Here is a 20,479-nt window from a genome sequence, read left to right on the forward strand (position 1 = left end):
TTGACGGCTGTACAACCTGTTTCCCCAAAATTTGTTCCCAAGGTTGTTTATAGGTGCTATTCTATTGAAAAGGGTTCCATGAGTAATTACAATGGGAACTGCAAGTTGGATAGGTTTGTGCTTTTGTTTTTAATAGTGGACTTCTTAGAGCTGCTAATTTGCTAATGTTCATAGTGAATCTCCACAGGAGGGCTATAATATGTAGTGTTTAACCATGGAAATACCCACACTATCTCCTGTCTCCAAATTTAGCAGGTTAGCATTCTACAGAACATACTTTGGGAAACTAGCCGCCTTCCCCCCGCCCAATAAACTCTTCTGCTCCTATATTACATTTCGATATCCAAAGCAAACAGGTAAAATTCTTCCTGCCCTCCCTGGCATACTCTACCCTTCTTCCATAACATCTTATATGAGTATTTCTATCTCAACTTTCCTCATTAGATTGTTAGTTCCCAGAAAGCAGAAGCTGTATTATTTGTTTTAAATATTTACTTTGCTCAACTAGCGTAATAATGCTTGGTACATGTATGTGTTTAGTAAATGTTGGATGAATGAATACTCGACACTCCTCACACTGTACATTTGTTTCATTTTCCCATAAAAACAACTGACTTAATGTTCTTTAATCTGATTTCACTTGTAAGGAAATGTTGGTTGCTGTCCTTGGAATCACTGGGGCACAGCACAGAACGAGTCTTTGGCAAATCTCATCCAAATGACTTAAAAGAGTGTCCCTTCCCCTTTGTGAGTGGAGCCTGTCATTCTTTTTATGTGATTGGCCATACTTTCAAAAGGCTTAAGAGTTTTGATAATATGACATTGTGTAAATGTAAGATTTGCAAAATATAAAGTAGTAATCCTACATTTCATCCTCAGCTTCTCACAAAGCAGGACAAACATTATCATTTGCTGTGTCTTTTGTCTTCCCAGTTATTATCACTTACTATTGGTAACACTAATGGCTTTGAAAAAGTTATTGCCAGAATTTGCGAATTTGCTTCTAGTTTATCTTTCTCATCCTCTTGTCACTTAGTTGTAGATGGCAAGTGTGTGTCACATAGCACCCAGCCCAGCATATACAGAGTGAGTGCTGGAAAGAATCTGAAATGGCCTCTGAAAGTAGGTGCTTAGTTCCTTTCTCCATCCTTCTCCTCCAGCCCACTCCTCACGTCTTTCTTTCTCCCCACCCTCCCACCCAGCTTTGTTGAGATGTAATTGACGTATGTAACATTGTGTACATTTAAGGTGTACAGTGTGATATTTTATGTATGTATATATCACAAGTAATATATCTGTACCCTTTGACCACCTTCATCCATTCTCCCCACCCTGGCAAACACAATTGTACACTCTGATGCTCTGAGTTTAGGTTTTTTAGATTACACATATATGTGAGATCATACGGTATTTGTCTTTCTCTCTCTGACTTAATTCACTTACCATAATGCACTCAGGGTTTTTCTATAATGTTGCAAATGGCAGGATATTCTTTTTAATGGGCGAATAATATTCTGTTGCATATGTATGTACTGCAACTCCTTTATCCATTCACCTGGTGATAGACACTTAGCTTTTTTCCATGTCTTGCCTGTTATAAATAATGCTACTATGAACATGAGGGTGCAGCTATCTCTGTGACACAGTGATTTAATTTCCTTTGGATATATACCCAGACGTGGAATTGTGATAGTTCTATTTGACTACTTTCCGTAGTGGCTGCACCAATTTACATTCCTACCAACAGTGCACAAGGGATCCCTTTTCTCCACGTCCTTACCAACACTTGCTATTTTTTTTCTTTTTTTGGCTGTGCCACACAGCTTGTGGGATCTTAAGTTCCCTGGCCAGGGATCGAACCTGCACCCTCAGCAGTGAAAACGTGGAGTCCTAACCACTGGACCACCAGGGAATTCCCAACACTTGCTATTTCTTATCTTTCTGATAACAGCCGTTCTCACAGATGTGAGGTGATACCTCACTGTTTTGATGTGCATTTCCCTGATGATTAGCGATGTTGAGCACATTTTCATGTACCTGTTGGCCATTTGTGTGTCTTTTTGGAAAAATGTCTATTCAGATCCTCTACCCATTTTTAAATTGGATGATGATGATGATTTGCTATTGAGTTGTATGAGTTCCTTAGACATTTTGGATATTAACCCCTTAACGGATATGTAGTTTGCAAGTATTTTCTCCCATTCAATATGTTGCCTTTTCATTTTGTGAGTTATTTCTTTTGCTGTGAAGAAGCTTTTAGTTTGATGTACTTTCACTTGTTTAATTTTGCTTTTGGTGTTTGTGCTTTTGGTGTCATATCCAAAAAATAATTGCCAAGACCAATTTCAAGGAGTTTTCTACTATGTTTTCTTCTAGGAGTTTTATGGTTTCAGACATCCATTTTGAGTTAATTTTTGTGAGTGGTGTAAGATAGGGGTCCAGTTTCATTCTTTTGCATGTGAATATCCTGTTTTCCTAACACCATTTACTGAAGAGACTATCTTTTCCCCACTGAGTATTCTTGGCTTCCCTGTCAAAGATTAGTTGACTCCATACGCATGGGTTTATTTCTGGGGTCTCAATTCTGGTCCACTTGTTCGTCTGTTTTTAATGCCAGTACCGTACTGTTTCAATTATTATAGCTTTGTAATATAGTTTGAAATCAGGACATGTGACACCTTCATCTTTGTTCTTTCTCAGGATTACTTTGGCTATTCTGGGTCTTTTGTGGTTCCATACAAATTTTAGGATTGTTTTTTTTTCGGTTTCTATGAAAAACACTGGAATTTTGATAGGGATTGCATTGAATCTGAGGATTGGTCTGGGTAGTATAGACATTTTAACAACATTAATTCTTCCAATCCATGAACACAGGATGTCTTTTCATTTATTTGTATCTTCTTCAATTTCTTTCATCAATGTGTTGTAGTTTTCAGTGTAGAGATTTTTCATCCCCTTGGTTAAATTTATTCCTACGTACTTTACTGTTTTTGATGCAATTGTAAATGGGATTATTTTATCTCTTTTTCAGATAGTTCATTGTTAGTGTATAAAAAACAACTCATTTGTATGTTGACTTTGTATGTTACAACTTTACTGAATTTATTGATTAGTTCTATCTAATTATATACCACCATTACAATATTAGAGAATCTGATTTTGATGATATATTTACTATTACCAGTGATTTTTACACATTCATACATTTTTACAATGTTAATTGGCATTCTTTTATTTTAGCTGGAAGAATGTCCTTTAGCATATCTTGTAAGACAGGTCTATTGGTGATGAATTCCCTCAGCTTTTGTTTGCTTGAGAACGTCTTTGTCTCTCCATATGTGAAGGACAGCTTTGTCAGTATAGTATTCTTGGTTAACAGTTTTTTCTTTCAATATTTTGAATGTGTCATCCCACTCTCTCCTGGCCTGCAAAGTTTCTGTTGAGAAACCCACTGATTGTCTTATGGGGGTTCCCTTGTATGTAACTTGTTTCTTCTCTCTCGCTGCTTTCAAAATTCTTTGTCTTTTGGCAATTTAATTATAATGTGTTTTAGTGTAGCCCTTTTCATCCTCAACCTATTTGGGGTCATTGGGCCCTCATGAATCTGGATGCCCATTTATTGTTCCAAGTTTGGGAAGTTTTCAGCCAATATTGCTTTAAATAGACTTTCTATCCCTTTCTCTTTCTCTTCTCCTCCTGGGATTCCCACAATGTATATATTGTTTCTTTTGATGGATGTCCCCAGCTCCCATAGACTTTCTTCACTCTTTTTTTCTTTTTGCTCCTCTGACTAGATAATTTCAAATGATTTATCTTCTAGTTCACCAATTTTTTTTCCTCTGCTTGGTTAAGTCTGCTGTTGAAGCTCTCTTAATCTTCAGTGCAGTCATTATATTCTTACGCCTTAGGATTTCTGTTTTGTTTTGTTTTTTTTGATGGTTTCTATTTCTTGGTTGAACTTGTTACTTGTTTGTGTACTGTTTTCCTAATTTTGTTTGTCTGTGCATTCTTGTAGTTTACTGAGCTTCTTTAAGAGGATTACTCAGAGTTCTTTGTTAGACAGTTAACAGATCGCCATTTTTTTAGGGTAGTTATTGGAGCTTTATTTGTTTCTTTTGGTGGTATCATGTTTTTCTGATTCTTCATGATCCTTCATTCCTTGCATTAATATCTATGTATTTAAGTAAGCAGTCTCCTCTTCCAGACTTCACAGGTTTGCTTTGGCAGGGAAAGACCTTCACCAGTCAGCTGGTAGCAGTCGTGGGCGAGTAAGGCTCTCTATCAGGGTCTCTGTTTGAGCAAGGCTGCTGCAGATGCTCTGAGGTTGCAGGGGTTGCTGCTGGCTGGGTTACTTGGTTGGGTGGGTCTGCTGGCTGGACTGTGCGTTCAAGTGGGGCCACTGCAGGGGCTCCCTGTTCAGGTGGGGCTTCTGGCTATGTTTTATGGTTGGGTTGGGCCACTAGCTCTGTAATCACCTCTGGTTGGGTGAGGTTTCAGGCTGTGTTCCCTGGCAGGATGGTGCACTGATTGGATACCATGATTGGGCAGTTATGGGATGGGCTCTGCAATCATTCCTGGTCAGGTGGGGTCTCAGGCTGTATTTTCCAACTGGGTGGTGCTGTTGGCTGGGCTCTGTGCCAGGTGCAGTGACAGGCCAGGATCTGGCTTGGTGGTACCATGGGTTGGGCTCCAAGGCCGTCCAGAGTCACCAATCAGTCTTCCTGGTTGTATGGTGTCAGGGGCTATGCTCAACAGTTGGGCAGGCCATCTGGCTTGGCTCTTTGCCCAAGCAGGGCTGTAGGATAGGCTTCCTGGCTATCTGGGTTCTTTGGCCAGGCTTCCTGGATGAGCAGGACTTGAGGCTATGCTTGGCAGTTGGGTTGGGCTGTGAATTTGCTTTCCTGCCTGGGTGGGTTGGGAGTATGGCCCTTTGACTGGAGACCCAGATCACAGAACTGCCAACTGAGCCCTCTGGCCAGATGGGGCCACTGGCTTGGCTCTGCAGATGGGCACTGCTGCTGGCTGGGGTCTTTGCTCAGGTGCCACTGCAATATGGTCTAATAAGGTTTGAGTGCTGATTGCTGTAAGCTTTGCCCCTCTTCTCCGTCTCTTATCTGATCCTCTGAGATCAGAGACCTGAGAGGGCCTACCAGGATGTGTCCTGCAACATTGAGTGTCTACCTTGGGCTCTCTTTTCCCACTGGAGAAACCATAGATCTAGTGCTATGTCAGCCTGGAGGAGGGGTGATGTGGTCGGAGTGTAGCCACTCCTCCTAGCTTTCTAATGTGGTCCTTCTCAGTCTCTGTGTTTCAGAGGGGTGCTTCAGCCTCACCTCCTGGTGGGGGTATTTCCACAATGGTGACTTGTCTATGGATAGTTGCTAGTTGGTCTTCTTGAGAAAGGGACTGAAGTCGGGAATGACCTATGTTGCCATCTTGATGACCTACTGCAGCTCTGCCCAGTCATCTGGTATGGCATAAGTTAACTTCAGTATACAACCAAACAACTGTGGGTGGTTTCCTCATTCACATCACAGTAAAAGGGAACTTGTACTTCTTCATGAGCAGAGATTGAAAGCTATTCACTTACAAAAGTCAAGAATAAGACAGTTTCTTCAAAGTTTCAAGTTGGTGCACAAGGAGTATTTCTTGGATTAGGAAGCATGGGTTGGTATCAAAGCCTGATGATCCTTTAGGAAGCGGGATTGCTCAAAAAGGGTATCTCTAGCTGATGTCTTTAGTGTAAGTGAAACTGGAATTATTCTTAAAAGCTTCATAACATGTAGTGTCAAGGTTGTCTGGGGAGGAAAATTATACCCTGGTCTCAGTTGGGCCTTGAAATGATATCAAGCAAGTTCATCACGCAGCCAAAAAAGGATCTGATGCCATGAAAGGAGAGATGAGTGACTTTTAAATGGAGCAGGGGAACTTGAGTAAAATGATACTGGGCTTTGGAACCAAATGGAAAGAAAAAGCCAAATGTTCCCTGTGGTTGTTTAGTTTCCATCAATAGCACAAAACTGTTTGCAACCCTTTGTTAATTGTAAGATGGGAGGCCAGCATTTTCTGATCATTTACTCTCTGACAAGCTCTCTAATGCTGCTTTGCTATATGATAAGGAATTTCATTTCCGCAAGTAAGATGTGAGGTGGGTGGTGGATACCCCATTCAGGCATGATACGACGATTTGTTAGTGAGATTCAGTGGCCATGTCTCCAGAATTAAGTCAACAGCTTACTTGGGCACAGAAGTGACTCGTCTTTTGAGTGTGTTTAAAGAACAGCATTGGAAAGCGATATTTTAGTTGGCAAACTCTATCTGTAAAAGGCCAGATATTAAATATTTTAGCCATTGCAGACCATGTGGCATCTGTTGCAACATCTCAATTCTGCCATTATAGCAGGAAAGCAACCACGGATGATTTGTAAATGAATGGGAGTGGCTGTGTTTCAATAAAACTTTATTTATAAAAAGAGGTGGTGGGCCATCATTTGGTGACCCCTGCATTAGAGGAACAAAACTTTATGGGAGAAGATTGTAAGGTGGATGTGTTTTATCTGTAGGAAACATGCATGCAAGCTTCCCACTTGGTGCATGGTAACTGCTTGATAGTTATTTAACAAGCCAGATCCATGAGCCTATATTTCTGCTGATTGGAGCAAATATAAGTAGGCTTTAATTGCATTATAAAACAAGAGGTTAGGTATTTTAAAAGGTTCTTTTTAAAGCTAAGCTGCTTGTTAGATCTTATCAAAGGAGCTATGGGCCTCAGAAGTCTTTACCAATAGGGGAACTGCACGATGTGGGTTGCGCTCAGTCCTGTTTGAGGACACAGAACTGACTGCATTTTAGGATGCACTTCTAAGACATAAAGTCAGAGAGGTTTGGGAACCAGGAAGGAGCAGTGAGTCACAGTGATTACTTGAATGTAGTGGTGTGGAAGAAAAGGTCAGAACAGCCCCAAAGTTTTGAACTAGGATGATCAAAACAGGAATGCCATAGCTGAGCTCCAGAGCCACAAAAAGATACTGTGATTGGATTCTGCAGGTTATTAAAGACAGTGCACTCAAGTTCTTCATCCCTTGCTCCTTCCCTGCTTCTCATCCTTTTGCTCTAATCTTCCTCTTTTCCTGGCAGTGCTAGATTATGTCTGTGTCACCAGGCAAAATTTCTGGTAGAGTCATTCAACAAAGTCAACAGGATTTACTGGATATCCACTGTGTGGCAAGCATTGTTGGGGCACTGTACCCAAACTGGACTATCACCTTGCTTGTCTCTTTGTTTCAGCAATGAGTTCAGAGCTGGTGGATTATAAACAATCTAGAATAGATCCTTCCTCCTGCGTTTTATTTGATGTGCCATGTAGTCTAACTGGTCACATCTAATGCCCAAGCTGAGCCTTCTCTTGTGGACCAAACTCCCATGTTTTTCTGTGATTGCTTAAAGAAACCTGAGCAAGCCTTTAGAAAACTTATCTGTGCTATGAGCTTCTAGCATTCAAAACAGAGATTTCACAAGCTCATCAGGCAAGGAAAACATCAAGGCCAACGGCTGTGCCTGCCCCAGTGTCATCTTCGTATAGATAATGTACCATCCAGAGCAGAAATGAACCTGAGCCTTTGGAGTTGGCAATAGTTCAGCCAGTGGTCTCCTGAGAGGATTCTGGAAGATAAGGTTCTGGCATTCCACTCTCTTTTAACGTTAGATGTAAGTCTGTCAGACCATACGTGAATACAGATCCTATTGATTAGGAGTAGCTTGTTTACTACAAGCCAAGAAATTGAATATAGACTCTGGGAGGGAGGACATTTTAAGGCAAGGTTGTAGATGGATGAGTAATTTGAAGAAAGGAAGTTGGATGGATGAGGGTAAGTTCCGAGGTTAGCTCATTAGAAGAGGACAGAGAGGTACAGGAAGGGAGGGAGGGGAGGTAGAAACAGAGTGACCGTGAGGCCATCAGGACAGCAGGAGGTCAGAACGAAGGGCTCTGTTGCACCAATGTCTCTGGCATCTCCTAGTCATGCCAGGCAGAGGAGGGGAGTTGTATTGTGTCCTGCGGTCACTGACTTTACTCTGAAGATGGCATCTGAAAACCGTGCTTAGAGGTGGTCTCAAGAAACACCCCCTCCTCAACAAAGTCCAACCCAAATCTGTTATCTGAAGCAACAAATTCTTATGTAAAGCAAAGCACTTTTTAAATTCTTTTAAATGATGTTACCTCTGGCTGTTTACCTCTGAAGGCTCTGTAGATGAGAATCCCTTAATCAGTGCATGATTACTGATTAGAAACTGCCCCAAACACAATGCTAATAAGCTTGGAAGAAGAACTGGTGTTACCTGAAATTCCTTTCAAGTTAGCTTTGAGTGGGTCGAAGAGATCGGTAACTCCCCAGGAATATAAAATGTTTTTCAAGTTGAAATGATTTTGGATCCTAAACCTAAAAAACAAAAACAAACCATCCACTTTCACTTAAAATTCTCACTCAGTGGACTTTCATACACATCACATGACAACCAAACCCCCTCACTTGAAAGTCAGGCTCATTTCCAGCTTCATCTGTCATTGCTCCTTCCCAGACCCCCGACCCCCTGACTAATCTGACCACACAGCACTCTCTCCCCACTCTGGACCTTTGCTTCTGCTGTTTTTTCCAGGTCTCCCCTGAGACCTTTCCTCTAAGCTCAGATCAGTTGTTACCCCTCCTCTTCCCCAGCTGTTTTGTAACGGTCAGTTCTTAAGGCCCCTTTAAACACTTTGTTTGTTCTACTCTTCTGATGTATAGAACATTCTGCTTCCTGTTACTGTTATTTATGATACTGTAAACTATTTGAGAAGAGAGCCTAGTTCCTCATAATAATTAATGTTTAATGAGTGCTTACTGAGTGCTAGGCACTACAGCAAGTACTTTATGTGCATACTCTCATTTTATCTTCACGTAACTGTGTTATTATTATCCTCATTTTACAGATGAGAAAACTGAGGCTTAAAGAGTTTAAGAAGCTTGCCCAAGAGGACGTCCTGAGTACGTGGTGGAGCTCAACTCAGATGCGGCTGAGCACAGAACCTGTGCTCTTGGCGTCTACACTTCACTACCTCGCATCCCGGGTGGCTTCTCACACACAGTAGGTGCAGAAAAGAAGTTGTTGACTAACTGCCAATTGATAGAGTGTCTCACTTAATGTGTTTATCTTTGATACAACATATTTTCATGTTTGCTGTGTGCAGCGTGGGTCTTTGGTTTTCCTAGCAAGTCCCGAGAGCGGGAAGAATCAGCATGCCAACTTCCTCATGTTTCTTCAAGGGCAAGGCATTTAAAACTTTAACGCTGAAGGAGCCTTTAAAACTACGGCTGACATTATTTTTCTTTGAGAATAAAAAAGTTCAAAATGGAATTTAGATGGTCGTTTCTATAAACCATGCGGAACTTGTAGGAGAATAAAAATACTGCACAATATCAAAGTTCTTCACTGCCATACAAGACAATGTAACCAATATTTTAAACAAAGGAATCAGATTTTCTCGTATATGTGAGCTTTGAATCTGTTCAATAGTTTCAAAAAAAGGCACAAGCTTTCTCTAAGTATGATGATATTTCTCAAAAAAGTTTTGGATCACCTTTTCTGAAACTTTCTTCCTTAAACTGCATTCTTTTGAGAACTCTCAATGTTGAAACACAGTGGTTAAGAACATGAACTTGGGAATCCAGTGCCGGGGTCTGATAGCTGGCTCAGCCTCTTACTACCTGAGGGACCCAGGGCAAGTTACTTTGCCTCTCTTTGCCTCAGTTTCCTTGCTTGTGAAACGAGCCTAAAACTAGTGCTTAGTTCTTAGCTTTGTGAAGATTAAATAAAACAGTCCTTGTAAAGTCTTCAGAACAATGCCCAGTGCAGCTCATGCAATTCATTGTTACCACTGTGGTTTTATTGTTTTGCAGTGATATTGAGAAAGAGCTAAGGCACATTTGAAGCCAAGTATGGTGGTTATGGTAGGTGATAAAACTGGGTAATATCACTTTTAGTAACCAAAGACAACAGTAAAAGCGAGGTATGACTATGAAAGACGACAGTGATTTGTTTTTTGTATGGCTATGAAGGCCAGTCCAGAAGAAATGCTACAAAAATATCCTGAGTTAAAAAAAAATACCCTTTACCAAAACCAGACAAGGATATCACAAGAAAATGACAGACCAGTGTCCTTTATGAATATAGACGTAAAAATCCTCAACAGAATACTAGCAAATTGAATCCAGCAACATATAAATCCCCCACGAGCAAGTGGGATTTATCCCAGAAATGCAAGGTGGGTTCAACATATGAAAATCAATCAAGGTAAAACACCATATTAATGAAATAATGGACAAGGGCCACGTGATCATTTCAAGAGATGCAGAAAAAGCATTTGACAAAATCTAGAATTCTTTCATAAAATCAAAAACCACTCAACAAACTTGGGATAGAAGGGAACTTCTTCAGCCTCAAAATGGGCATTTATAAAACTCCCACAGCTAGCATCATCCTTAACGGTGAAAGACTGAATGCTTTCCCCCTAGATCAGGAACAAGATAAGGATGTTCACCACTTCTATTTAACATTGTACTGAAGGATGTGCACGGCGCTTATGCAAGAAAAAGCAAGCAAATGCATCCAGAATCAGAAGAAAGAAGTAAAGGTCTATCTATTCACAGGTGACTTGGTCTTGTATATAGAAAATCCTAAGGAATACACACACACACACACACACACACACACACACACACACACACACACACAGAGAAAAAACTATTAGAACTAATAGGTGAGTTCATCTAAGTGGCAGGATACAAGATCAAGATACAAAAATCAGGCTGTGTTTCTTTATACTAGCAATGAACAATCTGAAAATGAAATCCCATTTAAAATAGCATCAAAAAGAAATAAAATACTTAGAAATAAATTTAATGAAAGAAGTGCAAGACTTGTACACTGAAAACTACAAAACATTTTTGGAAAAAACTAAAGAAAATCTAAATAAAATGAAACACATCTTGTGTTCATGGGTTAAAACTCCTAATGTTTTTATGAAGAAATTATTCCCCAAATTAATCTATAGATTTAACAAAATCCTTACCAAATTCTATCTGTTTATTTGGCAGAAACTGATAAGCTGATCCTAAAATTCATATGGAAATGCATGGGACCCAGAATAGCCAAAACAATCTTAAAAAAGAAAAACAAAGTTGAAGGACTCACACTTGCTGATTTCTAAACATATTAAAAAGCTATAGTAATCAGTCAAGAGTGTGTGTGGTACTGGCAAAAGTATAGATATTTGTGCCTATGGAATAAAATTGAAAGTCTAGAAATAAACCTATACACTTATGGCCAATTGATTTTGACAAGGGTGGCAAGAAAATTCAATGGGAAGAAAGAATACGCTTTTCGATAAATGGCTCTGAAACAACTGGAAAGCCACATGCAAAGGATGATGTTGGACCTCTACTTCATCCCATACCCAAAATTAATTCAAAATGGATCAAAGACCTAAATATGAGTGAAAACTAGAAAACTCTTAGAGAAAACATAGACACAGATCTATGTGACCTTGGTTAAGCAATGGTTTCTTAGGTATGACACCAAAAAAACCCACAAGAAACAACAACAAAAATAGATTAAACTTTATCAAAATAAAAACATTTGTGCTTCAAAGGACACCATTATGAAAGTGAAAAGACAACAACCCACAAAATGGGAGAAAATATTTACAAATCATGTATCCAATAAGGAGCTAGTATCTAGAATATAGAAAGAACTATTGTAACTCAACAATAAAAAGACACATAACCGATTTAAAAATGAACGAAGAATTCAAACAGATGTTTCTCCAAAAAAGATATATAAATGGCCAACAAGCACATGAAAACATTGTTGACATTAGTAGTCTTTAGGGAAATATAAATGAAAGTCAGACTGAGAGACCACTTCACATGCCATAATGGCTCTAATCAAAAAGACAGGGGATTCCCCCTACAGCTGTTGTCACACACAGTTGTGAGGTCACCCAGGCTGCAGTGACTTGCCCCCAGCCTGAGGAGGAGGCCAAAGCACAGAGGAGGGCATTGCTGAAGGGCAGAGGAGGTGAACGCATCCTGACTAATGTAACTAAGAATAACGACACAGTTCCTGAGTGCAAGCTTTATAACATCCCTACTTTTTAATCCACAATTTGGGAAGGCAGTCTTTGCCCTTTCCCTATCTCCCTTGCCTCCATAAAGAGGGCCCTTTAAAAAAATTATGGTAAAATGTACATTATATAAAATTTACCATTTTAACAATGTTAAGTGTATCATTCAGTGGTGTTAAGCACAATCACATTGTTGTCCAATCATCACCAGTATCCACTCCAGAACTTTCTCATCATCGCAAACTGAAACTCTGTACCCATTAAACATGAAGAGGGTCTTAGGGAAAAAAAGGACAATAGCAAGTGTTGACAAGAATATGGAGAACCTGGAACCCTCATACATTGCTAGTGGGAGTGTAAAATGGTGCAGCTACTTAGAAAACTGTCTAGTAGTTCCTCAAACTGTAAAGTGTAGAGCTAACACATGACCCGGTAATTCCATTCCTAGGGTATATACCCAAAATAATTGAAAATCTATAGCCACAAAAACGTGCACAAATGTTTGTGGCAGCCAAAAAACAGAAACAAGCCAAAAAGTGTCTTGGCACCTAAATGTCTATACGTGGATGAATGAGTAAATAAAATGTAGTATATCCACACAATGAAATATTACTTGGCCATAAAATAGAATGAAGTACTGCGGCTTCCCTGGTGGCGCAGTGGTTGGGAGTCCGCCTGCCGATGCAGGGGACATGGGTTCGTGCCCCGGTTCGGGAAGATCCCACATGCCGCGGAGCGGCTGGGCCTGTGAGCCATGGCCGCTGAGCCTGCGCGTCTGGAGCCTGTGCTCCGCAACAGGAGAGGCCACAACGGTGAGAGGCCCGCGTACCACAAAAAAAAAAAAAAAAAAAAGAAATTTCTTAAGGGCTTCCCTGGTGACGCAGTGGTGAATCTGCCTGCCAATGCAGGGGACACGGGTTCGAGCCCTGGTCTGGGAAGATCCCACATGCCGCGCAACAACTAAGCCCGTGCACCACAGCTACTGAGCCTGCGCGTCTGGAGCCTGTGCTCCGCAACAAGAGAGGCCGCGACAGTGAGAGGCCCGCGCACCGCAATGAAGAGTGGACCCCCCTCGCCGCAACTAGAGAAAGCCCTCGCACAGAAAAGAAGACCCAACGCAGCCCAAAATAAATAAATAAATAAATTTATTAAAAAAAAAAAAAAGAATGAAGTACTGACACAGGCTACAAGAATGAACCTTGAAGACATTATGCCAAGTGAAAAAAGCCAGACACGAAAGGCCATGTATTGCAAAATTTCATTTACATGAAATGTCCAGAAAAGACAAATCCACAGAGAGAGAAAGTAGATTGCCTAGGGCTGGGGCGAGGGGGTTGCGAGTGACTGCTAAAGGGTGTGGAGTCTCTTTTTGAGGTGATGACGATGTTCTGGAATTAGATAGTGGTGATGGTTGCGCAACTTTGCAAATATACTAACAACCTCTGCATTGTACACTTTAATTGTAAATCCGTTTAAAAGAATGGGTTTTATGGTATGTGAATGATCTCTCAATTTAAAAAGGAAGAAAGAAAACACCCTCAGAAAAGCACAAAATGCCCATGACGATGATCAGCAGCTCCTTGAAGGAAGGGCAAGCTCATTTGGGATATATGAGATCTGGTGGGTTTAAGAAAATGCACACATCATGTCTAACATAAGAAAAAAATGCTCATTGTTTGGCTTCCCACTTTGTTGACCTAAAAACCAAGTGTTTTACTCATTAAACAAATATATATTTGACATAATTAGTCTTTCTGGTGGGTTTTCTTGATAATTCTTTTGGTATGATGATGTTCCTAATGAAGACTGACAGTCCTTATATATTCCATTTTATTTCTTTATAAATAAAAGTTTACTTTGGAAGGTAGATATCATAATTCATCCAGAGTCTACTGAAGCACTGCTTGGTGGTGTTTAACCGGAAGGCTCACGTCATTGCCATACAATTTTTGCCTGGCTACCCACAGAGTGCCCTAGTTTTTGCTCTTGCTAAGTAAAATATGCAGGCTGACTTTAGAGCAGGTCATACTAAGTGATGAATCAATGATTTGTGGAACTAGAGGAAAATTCTTGCCCAAAAGCTGACTTGCGTCTACCATGGTCCAAAGTTTCGTACCCAACTCTAGACCTAAAATAGCTTTTACTTCTTTCTTTATTCCCTAAAGGGCTTAAAGCTAGTTTTTTAAAACTTGGTTAGTTTTGCTTGTGAAATAGCCCTAAAAGGGAAGGGGAGTTTTATTTCCCTAAAATCTTCTATCCTTCTCAGACAGCAGGCAGTCTTAGGGAGATTATTATTATTTTTTTTAATCTGGATGAGGTCAAGTGTGAAGCAATACTTGGGTTACTATGACCTCTGCCTTCCTGTCCCTTCTCTGTCCTCCAAAGTTTTTTAGGATCATTCCTCAAGGGTTTGCAAGTTCTAAAGGCAGATTCAGCACCAGTGAAGAGTTCGCAGTGGAGCTAGGCACCTCCCTGGGGCCTCTTCCTTATACCAGCTGCTCCAGGACAAGGCCAGCCATCTGCCTCATACGCTCAAAAAGACTGTAGCAAATTCCTGCACCTGGCTGCATTTTCTCTCCACTTTTAGCCTTGAACGCTCTTCCTCCTTTGCTGAGCTTCTCTCAAACATAACAGAAAGATCAGGGCTGCTTCTGCTCCATGCCAGAGAGATCTGTTGAAATAGCCAGTCTTTGGACTTTGATTTGGGGTCTAAATATTTCGCTTGGAGAGATAGGCTTTGTCTTAGAGTTCAGTTCACCTTCTGCCCTCGCTATGCCGGATCCCACTTTAGACCTTGGCCCTTCACTCACTGGGTCTCTGTGTGTTTTTGTTCCAGTGCCTGGACTTATTTTTAACTCCTCGAGGGACCACTGCCAAGGCCTCTGGCTCAGCGCTGCTGACAGCTTGGTCAGTGGAGGAGCCCAAGGCGGCCAGTGGGAAGGCACACGAAGAATCCACATGCTTCAAATGAGCCCTCGGATACTTTTCTTGCTTGATGCTGGTGTACAAATTAATTACGCATTTACTCTGATTTCAAATGTACCGGAGAAGCTTATCACTTAAAGATGTTCGTTGAGGAATCCTTTGTAAAGTAATGAGGTTTGCAAATAGGTTTTGTTTGGCAGAAGCAAAATCCAGCACCATCATTTAACTTTTTGACCTCTTGGGGTTTTGTATTGGTACCCATTGGGTTTTCTTAAAGAAAGGCTCACCTTTATTTAGAAAGAATAAACCTTTCAGCACAAGGACTTAAAGTCTTGAATTCGTATGCTTTAATTTGCCTTCAGATCAGAATTATATCTGTATTTGCTCAACTGCATAAGCGATCTTGCCTCTTTGGTTTTGAAAATGATGTTTGTATACTCTTAGGATGTGATAAGATTTAGGGCACATGCCTCCACGGTGACTGTACAGACCCTCGAGTCAGGCCGCCTGGGTTCCAGGTCCGGCTGACTGAAGCAGGCTGCAGAGCCCCCCGTCATGACAACGCAGCTGCTCACCTGGGCAGGAGCACGTCCATCCTGGCTCTCTTCAGGCTGGAGGTCCAGATGTGGAGGATGCTGGCTGTGAGGTGAGGCTCAATGTGGCTCAGTGGCGTGTCTCTGTCTCTCGGCAGCAACAGGAGGAGACTGGCCACATTTCCCAGGTATGGCAGCTCGAGCACCCCTACCTGATGGCCCGCGGGGTCCTGGAACTGGCCTGGGGATTCAGCGGATGGGGGGTTAGTTCTGTCCCAGGAGCCCAGGGAACCTAACAGTGCCAGACCCTGGGAAGGGCCAGCTCACAGAAGTGGAAACAATGCATTTTATTAACAAACACAGTGTCCACCTCTGCCTCAGGGAGCAGTTTGAGGCCGAAGACTGTGGGTAGCTGTGGCCATCTTTTCTACTCCTAAGACCTAGAACATCTCTAAGATATTCTCATGGGGCTTGAGCCCCAGGGCCGGCAGCGGCTGGGCAGGGTGGGGAGGATGGCACACGGGAGAGCCTGTCTTAAAGGGGCAGCCAGTCCAATCCTGGCTTGTTGTTGCCATGTCAGGACCCAGGCTCTTTGTGCCAGATTTTCCTATCTTTCGACAAAAGCTCTAAACCCAGATGTCACGGGAAATTTCTCAATTTCGAAAGCACTGCCCAGGCCTAACGAAACAGGAGTCCAGGCTGGATCTGACTTGATGTAATTTGTACCCTGTAGGTCTCAGGATGGACAGCTGGGAGCTTGTGGGCAATGGCAATGGCTGGCTGAGGACAAGTCCAGGCCGTTGGGCAGAGCCTGATTTCAGAAGCGTGTGATGGGATGGTGGCAGCAGACCCAGATGGCCAGAGATCAGAAGACTCGGCAAGGGTTGCTGGTGAATGCAGAGACAGTGGCCAGACTCAGTGACAGGGCAAGATGGGCAAGTAACATGCAGCATCCAGCTGGGCTGGGGGGACCTGGCAGTCTGTGGCAGCCCCGGTCTTGGGTGGAGCTCCAGGCCTGATCCCTTCCCTGGGAGGACGGGGAGGCCTGGGCCTTAATGTCAGGGGACAGCAAGTTTTCTAAACACCAAAGTTCCTAAAACACTGATTCAAGTCTCACTGGCTTAATTAGTGAATAACAACATAATTAGTCCCACAAGCCGGAGGGAGCTGAGCCTGCAGACCAGGGTTTGGCGGGGTGCAGGGGAGAGGAGGTGTGTAGGGAGCAGGGCAGTGGGGGATGGGCAGCGGGGTCCCTCCCTCCCTGGCCTCGTTGGGGCCCCACCGGAGCATCCACAGCACTCTCTAGTCTGCTGGGATGGGGGGCAGCCTGGCGTACCTCCACCGCGAGGGGGATGAGTGACAGTGGGCAGGGTAGGCAGGCAGAGAACCCTGGTATTTCAGGCCAGTGGCACTTTCGGGTGGACATGCTCTCCAGAACCTTCTAGACTGGACTCTCAACCTTCCATCCTTTCTCAGCACCGAACACTGAGGCCGGTGTTCATTTTACGGGAGTGACTGCCAGGGGAAGGGATTTGCCCAGACATTCTTGGTTTCACAACTAAGTCCCCCCTTTACTCAGCGCGGAAGGAAAGGCCAGGCATGAAATCTGGTTTCTCTTCCCCGTGTGTCCCCTCACTATCCTGACAGTCTCCGGCTCCCTGGTCTGTCCTTCCTCCGTGGGCCCCACACAGCTGAGGGTATCGCAGTGATGCTCAGTCCTATCCTTTCAGAGCGAAGCCCTGGCCTCCCCTCCTGCCCTCACGGCTCCCTCCCGGGCTCTCGCGGCTCACCGTAGTTGACCTCGGCCGTTTGGTACATCATGGGGACCTGGAGGACGACGTCCTGGGCACAGGTGAAAGGCAGGAGCTGAGTGTCCGAGAAGGAGAATCGGTGCCGCCAGGCACTCTGGAAGGACACGGTGCTCACCAGCACCAGCTGTGCGGACTCCACGCCGCCGCCGCCTTGCTCCCAGGTGGAGCCCCCGGGACGCTCACCTGCAAGCAGAGAGCGGAGCACCGCTGCGATGCTGACGCCTGCGTGCACACCCTCCCGGGTGCTGACGCATCCCCGAAATTGGGTTCGTAGCTTGCTTTTCAGTACTTAGTTGTGGAACTGTAGTGTTTGTAACGAGCTGTGGTTGGAGACCATGCTTTAATTTTTTTCCGAACAGCTTGGGATGCCCTGGCTTGTTCCAGCTGTGTTCCGGCTGGGACCGTTTCCCAGGAAGCGCGAGGCCTGCGCAGCTCAGACAGCCCCCTGGGAGGGACTGGGCGCTGTGATGGGAGACGCTGCACAGTGTCGCCTCTACCCCCCACCCCCATGGCCCCAAATGCTGCTGGGCCTCATGCCTGGCAGAGCCTTTGTTTACACAACAACGTCCAGGGCATGGGCTTGAAATTCCGGAGCGGTCTGGCCACTCGTCAAGCGGCCACGTTGCTCCAGCTCGTTATTCGTTTACTAAACACACACTTTGCGCTAGGCTCTGTTTTCGGTGCTTAGCAAACGCTCCCCAACTCCCCCTGCCAGCTCTATTGTTATGCCCAGTTTTAAAGATGGGGCACCACGACTCAGATAGTCTTTCCAAGGTCTCATACTTGTGAGCTACAAAGTCACCATCCGCCCAGTTACCCAAGACAGAGACCTTGGATTTGAACCCAAGCAGCCTGGCCCCGGTCTCGGGGCACCAACTACCCGTCTTTCTTGGAGGACCATCCATTCCCCGGCGCCACACCGACCCCTGCCCGCGGGGTTGATAGCAGCAAACCGTGGCCTTGTGTCTCCCGGAAGCACAACAGCTGCAACAGGGAGTTAAACGTTTTTAAGTAAATTGAAAGACATTGTGAAACGTTGGAGAAAACTGAAAGAGAGGAAACCTCCTCATCAATAAAGATCTTAACGTCTGCATTTTAATCTGCACTCCTGCCGGCAAACATATTGTTCTCAATTCGTAAAGGACGTATTCCCTGTTCTGTCTTTTAAACGCTGGGTCTTCAACGTTCTCCCTATTTCTGTGTAACCTTTGTAATCATCAAGGATGCTGGAGCCAGACTGCCTGGGTTAGAATCCTGGCTCTGCGGGTGCAGGGCAGGAGGCACAATTCTCTGTGCCTCAGTTTCTCCGTTTGTAAAATGGGGACAATAATAGCACTTAGATCTTAGGATTACTGTGAGGGGGAACTGAGCTAATAGGCACGGAGCACTTAGAAGGGTGCTAGCTAAATAAACCGAGCACTCAGTAGATGTTAATGATGTTCATCATCTTTGATGGTAATTACAGCTGCATGATATGTAGGTGCTATTGAATCATCCCTAATTGCTGGACAGGTAGGTTATTTATCAGTCTTTTTCTTTGATAATACTGGGCTAAACGTCTTATTACATACAAGTATTTCCTTAAGCTAAATTCCCAAGATACCACTTTTGGGGCTCCTACTGCATCGTGCTATGAAGGGAGTTAGCTGTCGATGAGAACAGAGCTCAGTGGGAACACACCTGGGGGGCATTGCATGGAACAAAGCCTGCAGGGCTCGGCTGGGCGTGGGAGGCTCTGAAGAGCGCCCTTCTGGGTGTGCCTGCGTTTGTGCCTGTGTCTCTGGGGGTGGGGGAGGGGCAGAATGGGACCAAAAGTGAGCCTTGCTTCACTCAAGGGTAGGATCTTCCAACAGGAGAAGCTTCTGCTGCAATTGAGGGTGGCCTGAGTACCTGTCGCCTGGCTTCTGATGAGTAACGGGGGAGACCTGTCTCTTCAGCCCTCCGCCTTTAGCCTCATCAAGGTGGACGGTTTTCCTTTACCTGTGGTCTGCCTGGGGGCCCATCCGTTGGCCAGGATGGTGGTACCATTGGGCTCCCTGAGGTTGGCTGCCTCCAGGCTGCTGTTGGCCCACCGGGAGACCTGCTCCACGAAGCAGGGGGCGAGTGGCATCCCCGTGTGCACGTAGAGGGTGCAGGTCAGCTCCAGCTTGGCGCCAGGGCCGGCGCTGGGTAGCGCAGCATAAACAGCTCGAAGCCACTCTCTGACCCTTGGGTCTGCAAAAAAGATGTTGGGATCAATCAAAATGGTGAGTGTAAGAGAGGAGTTAGCCCCAGCTCTGCTTGCACGTTGCACGGGAATGGGACCCCAGAGGCTCCACTCTTATTTCCCACAGTTCATCCACCATAGACAGTCAAATTGGTAAAGTCATAGCTAAGTTGCTCAGGAATTAGCCTGGATCCACAGATTAAAAGTTGAGGGGGAAGAGGGCTTCTCTGGTGGCTCAGTGGTTGAGAGTCCGCCTGCCGATGCAGGGGACATGGGTTCGTGCCCCGGTCTGGGAGGATCCCACCTGCCGCGGAGCGGCTGGGCTGGTGAGCCATGCATGGCCGCTGAGCCTGCGCGTCCGGAGCCTGTGCTCCGCAGCGGGAGAGGCCACAACAGTGAGAGGCCAGCGTACCGCAAAAAAAAAAAAAAAAAAAAAAAAGTTGAGGGGGAAGAAACCATGCTAGATTTGAAAGAAATCAGCCTGGGATTAAGTCAGATAGAAAAACACTACCAACCTCTCAGAGACTATGCTTCCTAAACACCTTGAGTCAGAAATGTAGCCCAATGCTACATTCCCTCATCCCCCTGAGCCCCAGCAGACAGCCCGTTATTATTCATGTCAGCGAGAACCTGCAAGAATGTTGAGGAAATAATAGGCATTTGAGAGAGTCGATGGTTTCCACCTTCCTGAGGGCAGCTGGGCTTCTGGTTATTCACTACTTACACAGGAGATTGCCTCCTTCTCTCCATAGTCAATAGTAGATTTCTTTTTCATGCTATTGTTCACAACTGCGGGTCTCTTCCCCCCAGCCCTGGGCATCTGGAGCTGGAGCTAGGCCTCTCG

At 44.2% G+C, this 20,479-nt stretch overlaps 1 protein-coding gene and 1 long non-coding RNA gene across 8 annotated transcripts in view; one reads left to right on the forward strand and one right to left on the reverse strand.

Annotated features, from left to right (window-relative positions):
* SERPINE3 (serpin family E member 3) overlaps positions 1 to 20,479 on the reverse strand; it is a 28,360-nt gene that overhangs the window by 3,448 nt on the left and 4,433 nt on the right. Inside the window, 5 exon segments of the mRNA XM_033843387.2 lie at positions 8,338 to 8,438; positions 15,661 to 15,859; positions 17,409 to 17,612; positions 18,536 to 18,537; positions 19,397 to 19,643. Of these exon segments, the coding sequence (XP_033699278.1) occupies positions 8,338 to 8,438; positions 15,661 to 15,859; positions 17,409 to 17,612; positions 18,536 to 18,537; positions 19,397 to 19,643 (753 nt within the window).
* Positions 1,341 to 20,479, forward strand: part of LOC109550228 (uncharacterized) — a 119,166-nt gene continuing 100,027 nt past the window's right edge. For 2 of the 7 annotated variants that reach the window (XR_012327652.1, XR_012327653.1), the window contains exons 1-3: positions 1,350 to 15,731; positions 16,352 to 16,553; positions 17,349 to 17,695. This is a non-coding gene — a long non-coding RNA (uncharacterized lncRNA). Of the gene's footprint in view, positions 15,732 to 16,351; positions 16,554 to 17,348; positions 19,199 to 20,479 lie in introns of those variants that run through there. The other 5 variants (XR_012327654.1, XR_012327655.1, XR_002176656.3 and 2 more) reach the window with 5 other exon arrangements.

The sequence above is a fragment of the Tursiops truncatus genome, chromosome 18 (assembly GCF_011762595.2).
Source record: "Tursiops truncatus isolate mTurTru1 chromosome 18, mTurTru1.mat.Y, whole genome shotgun sequence".
Lineage (NCBI taxonomy): Eukaryota > Metazoa > Chordata > Mammalia > Artiodactyla > Delphinidae > Tursiops > Tursiops truncatus.